The sequence below is a fragment of the Musa acuminata genome, chromosome BXJ2-11 (genome assembly GCF_036884655.1).
Source record: "Musa acuminata AAA Group cultivar baxijiao chromosome BXJ2-11, Cavendish_Baxijiao_AAA, whole genome shotgun sequence".
Classification (NCBI taxonomy): Eukaryota; Viridiplantae; Streptophyta; class Magnoliopsida; order Zingiberales; family Musaceae; genus Musa; species Musa acuminata.
The window spans coordinates 32,438,933-32,444,684 of NC_088348.1; the positions used below are offsets into that span (position 1 = coordinate 32,438,933).

At 38.5% G+C, this 5,752-nt stretch overlaps 1 protein-coding gene across 1 annotated transcript; it reads left to right on the plus strand.

The window, feature by feature from the left end:
* LOC135627421 (protein LURP-one-related 15-like) lies at nucleotides 1-1,324 on the plus strand. Its single transcript, XM_065133522.1, has 3 exons — nucleotides 1-312; nucleotides 391-621; nucleotides 749-1,324. Exons 1-3 carry the CDS (start codon nucleotides 67-69, stop codon nucleotides 992-994), a joined length of 723 nt encoding a protein of 240 aa, XP_064989594.1. The 5' UTR covers nucleotides 1-66; the 3' UTR covers nucleotides 995-1,324.
* The last annotated feature ends 4,428 nt before the right edge of the window (nucleotides 1,325-5,752 follow it).

Sequence of the window (5,752 nt, forward strand, 5' to 3'; positions counted from 1 at the left end):
CACTGAAACGAGAGAGAGAGAGAGAGAGAGAGAGAGAGAGAGAGAGAGAGAGAGAGAGAGAGAGAGATGGGTTCACTAATTTCTAAGGTTGCTGCCCCGTCCTGCGCCATCGTCGACCCGCGGTTCTGCGCGTCGTACCCGATCGACCTCACGTTCTTCATCGACGCCGCCTGGTTGAACTGTGACCACCTCGCGGTGACCGACATCAACGGCAACGTCGTCTTCAAGGTCGAAGCCCATAAGTGGAGCCTCAGAAACAGGCTGGTGGTCGTCGACGCCTCCGGCAAGCCTGTGGTTTCGATGCTGCAGAAGGTCCACCTCCTCATCTCTGCTTCGCCTCCTTCTTTCTGCAAAGTCCAAGACGTTGACTCTGGTTGTTCTGTCATGCAGCTGAGCAGCATCCATGACCGGTGGCAAGTCTTCAAGGGAAATAATTGCTCAGACCCTAGGCATCTGCTGTTTAGCGTCAAGAGGAGTTCTGCTCTCCAATCCAAGACCGAGTTGGACGTGTTCTTAGCTGCCAACACGGAGGAGGAGGTGTGTGACTTCAAGATCAAGGGAAGCTTCCGCAACAGATCATGCACTGTGTACAAGGGCGACTCTTCCATGGTGATCGCGCAGGTACTTACCTTCTCCAGAATAAACTGTACAGCACACGGATCTCAGCAGCTTTAGATTTAGATCAAAGCATTGATTGCAAGTTTTATGTGGAGTTGCATTGTTAGAATTGTGTGATATGGCGATGCAGATGAGCAAAGAATACAAATTGGTGAATGGATTTGTATCCAAGGATGCTTTCGGGGTGGCCGTCAACCCAAACACCGACTACTCCTTCATTACTGCTCTGACCATCATTCGACATCAGTTCTTTAAAGAAGAAACTGGAATCTCTGATGCAATCACTGATGCAATCACTGATGTAATCACTGATGTAATCTCTGATGATATCTCAGATGGAATCTCTGCAATCTCAGCTGCACTAGGTGGATCCTAATTCTCCATACCTGCTAGTATAACAGCGAGTGACTTCCTCTGCAGCATGAAACCACAGATGGATACTTGGTGAAGACTTGGATGTTCATGCAAGACTTGGGTTGTAGTACTTAATCTTATGTTCCTCCTTTTGTGTTATCGTGGGATGGCTATATATGTATGAAAGATCATAGTTTGTAAGATTATAGTAGTTTGCACCGCAGCTGAACCTGTTTATACATATATATATATATATATATATATATATATATATATATATATAGGGTCTCTTCTCAGCCCTATGCACTGTTTAGAGATCATACATAAAGTTTGTTTGAAGAGCTCACTGCCACTTCTTTCAAGCATTGAAGATTCATGTTTCCTGATCTTTTCGGTGTTCTGTTTATCCTTTTTGTTATTAGGAGATTTATGTGTATCTTTTGATTAGGAATCTCAACTAAATATTATAGCTGATCATGCTTTTTCAGTGGACAAAAGAAAATGAAAGCTACTTGACATCGTCAACACTGAAGAAGAACCTCAGATTTATTAGGCTTGTCTGCTTGCACTGATGCACTCTCCGAAGAGGTCTTTGAGAGATGATGGGCTACTTTTCTTTTGCCTCCTCACTTGAGTTTGTGTCTCATGTCATCTATTTGCGTCATCTTAAACAAATACTTGAAACGATCCAGTCTTCCACTCGATCTTTATCCACCAATTCAGCTGTAAGAGAGAGAGAGAGAGAGAGAGAGAGAGATGCAATCGAGTAGTCGGACTTGTCGGCCCGACGCCATCGTCGACCCGCGGTTCTGCGCTTCGTACCCGATCGACCTCACGTTCTTCATCGACGCCTCCTGGTTGAACTGTGACCGCCTCGCCGTGACCGACATCAACGGCAACGTCATCTTCAATGTTGAAGTCCGTAAGCGGAGCCTCAGAAGCTGGCATGTAGTCGTCGACGACTCCGGCAAGCCTGTGATCGCGATGCGGGAGAAGGTCCACCTTCTCGTGTCTGCCACACATCCAACTTTGGCTGTTCCGTCATGCAGCTGCGTAGCGTGCATGACCGGTGGCAGGTCTTCGAGGGAGATAGCTCGGATCCTAAAGATCAGCTGTTTAGCGTCAGGAGGACTTCTTCTGACCAAGTCAAGACCGTGTTGGATGTGTTCTTAGCTGCCAACACCAAGGAAGAAATCGTAAGATGATAATAGAGACACTTCAACAACTAAATTCTCAAAACTTACTTGTCTCAAACCTCATCCTCATATACATACATACATACATACATACATATATATATATATATATATATATATATATATATATATATATATATATATATATATCCCATTTGAATTTATAATAAAATATTATTCTGTGATTATAAAAAGATAAATTCAATACTTTGACTCGATAGTAACTCCTGTCTTGATTAAGACTTTTAAACTAAAATTCTATCTAATCGCAAAGCTTGATTTAATATTTGAATATATTCTCCTAAATTAAAGTTTACAAAATAAATTATGAAAAGCCTTGAAACTTGATGCAATCTTATGTTGTTGCTATGCGTAATGTTTTTTAGAATCTCTAAGTTCTTAACCATGTATTCCATAATAGTTTTCCATGTATTCTTAACCATGTTATTCTATCTTATCTGTTCTAATTAATTGTAGAACTTTGATTTGTTTGGAATCTTAGCTTTCTTGAACCAATTCCTAAATACCAAATCAATCATAAATATCAAACTTTTTTCGTCATAGAATATTTATCAGATTTTATAAAATTTTCTTATTTTGACAGGTTAACGATCAACTTTCTAAAATTTTCTTTTCCTATAGAGAGGTAAAATATTGTAACACCTTTGATTAGTCTCATATCGAAAGTGGATAATATTAAGATTGACTTATAAGGGTCCGATGAGTGTACTACTATCAACTTCAGCTTAAGCATTTTGATCAGTAGTTTAGACCAAACAAAGTTAATATGCCAGTTAGCTCTAATCCAACATAATCATCTACTCAAATAAAATTAATATTATGCATATGGTAGCTTGTATTTTGTAGGATCACAACGTCTTGTATCTCGGTAAGAATGTTATTCATACGAGGTATCTTCATTAACTTTTTCTATTAAGATATTTTCATTTTCTTCTACTTATATGTCATGTATTTTTTTTTACTTCAAATAATACAGAAGGATATATACCTCTTTTATAAATATCTTTTAAAATTAATGTGACTTATGTCTTAATTCTATAGATTCATATAATAAGATTTAGTACTCTTTTATCATCCATTATTCTTCAGAGAGTAACACAAATTCTATATCATTTATCATATTTTTACAAAGAGTAATAAAATTTTATATAATTTAATATTTTTTAAAAAATAATCGAAGATAAATTTCTTTTAAACTTTTTGATACGAGAAAAATAATAACAATATCTAAAATAACAGATAAAAGTCATTATACATACCTTCGATCTTCTCTATTGTATGTGAATTATTTTTTCTATTGATCCTATCTGTCCTATTATAATCTAATTTATAGATTATTTTTTTAATTATCTCCTCCTATTTTATGATTATCAGATATACTTCTCGTGGATATTATGATTAATTCTTAACTATATTATCTTTGTTGAATCTTGTATTTTGATGATAAAACCACTTGATATGTGTTTATGATTTAATCTGCGTTTTGAGTAACGCGGGATGCTTCGATCAGGATGAAACAATTAAAGCAGGAAAATCATATTGTGCCGGAGGAACATGTAAGAAGATTAGACGTCGGACCGGTAGATCGATCGACGTATCGATAGAAGGCTTCGGGTCATGGATTCGAGCATCGGGCCAAGAAGAGCGAGTATTACGCTAAGGATATCGGAGTTACGGAGTCAACTGGCCGATTGGGCAATAGGCCGTAAGAGAAGACGATGCGTCGAAGAATCGGACGAAGTGTCGAGGGACCAATGACATGCCGGACAACTTGATTGCTTAGGAGTAATTGTCTAGATCGAAGTTTTGCTTTACTTGTGCAGGATTCACTATGATGCTTGAAGACATAAAGCAAGTCTACCGGAGTCGAGTTTGATGGGTGTTCGAGAGTCCGAAGATTCGTTGGAGATGTTGTTGTCACCAATCGAGAGGAAATCGGGGACTTGCCGAAGTTTTCGGAAGTCCGCCGGAGAGATCGTCAGAGGTTCGCGGAGATCACCGAGAAGGATTGGCTACTTGTCAAAGACTCATTGAATTCACCACAAGACCCGAGAGCCTATTGGGAGTCTACCGGAAGAAATCCGAGGGTGTATCGGAAGTCCACCAGAAGTTAGCCGAAAACCTCGCCGGAAGGAAACTTGATGTTATCGATTAAAAACTTGCTTAGGGCTATATCTTAATTTTATAGTTTATATGTAATTAAGGTTAGGATTAAGGGTTAATCCTATAACCCAATTATAGGCCAATTGAGCCCAAGTTCGAACTAGTTTGGGTCAAGTTTGAAGCCCAACTAATGAGCTAAAATAGTTTAGGCGGTGGCACCGCCTAGAACTCGAGAGTTCTAGGGGTGGCACCGTCGGACTGGGCGGTGGCACCGTCCAGCACCCGAGAGGTTCGGTGGTGGCACCGCCAGCATCAGGAACCCAAGAGAATTCAAATTTTGGAACCCAAATTTGAATCCTCTTGGGGCCTATAAATACCCCTCAATTCTTAGTAGAGAATATAACCTTTTAGAAGCAATAGATTGCGATAAAAGCCTTAGCAAAGTCTTTAGCAAGTCTTATTTTCAATTGCTTGAGTGCTCACCTCCTTTTTTCTCGTTGAAAATTTGTAAGAGTGTGAACCACTGTAAAAGGTTGTAAGAGTGGTATTTGTTCTTTACATTCAAAGTGATTTGTTAGTGAAAGTTGGAAGCCTCTTCGAAGAAGGCTTCACAAGTGAATATAGGTCATTTTGATCGAACCACTTTAAATTGGTGTGTTCCTTGAACGTGTGAGTTCTTACTTTCCTGGAATTGTTATTTACACTACTGCTAGCTTTCGGTTTTCATCTACTCAAGTTACTATCGAAACGAAATCTCCTTGTATTTATGAATTAGTTTTAAACTTATAAGTTTTAATCCATCGTACTAATTCACCCCCCCCCCCTCTTAGTGTCACTCCGATTCTGATTTCTATTTCTAATAATTTATTTCTCTTTGGTTTCTTTCTAGAGTTTTCTCTCTCCTTAGACTTTCTATCTGTTACTTCTCTCTCCTATGATTTTCTCTATACAACTATTTATCTCTCTACTATACTTATTTTCTGCTTCAAACATATGTAATTCTCTCTCTCCAGTGAGATCTTGATTAAGGCTGTAATTGTTGAATCATAATAAAATCAATTGATAGAGTTTATGATTTAATCTGTGTTATAAGTAATGCAAGATTAGCTTCGATCATGAAGAGACAATTAAAGTAGGAAGAATTAATGTTGAGCTGGAGTGAAATATGTCAGAAGATTGGAGTCAAATCGAAGGATCAGTCGATGTATCGGCAGAAGGTTTCATGCCATGAGTTTGAGCATCGGGCATAAAAGAGCAGACATTACACTAAGGATATTAGATTTGCGGAGGTAAACATGTCGATTGGGCAAGAAGCCGCAAAAGAGAACGATGCACCAAAAGATTGGATGAAACGTCGATGAACTAATGACATGCGAGATAACATATGATTAATCCTTTATAATAATTGTTTAGTTCGAAATAGTTTTAAGTTTTAATTTGGTTAGAATTCGGTCAACTCA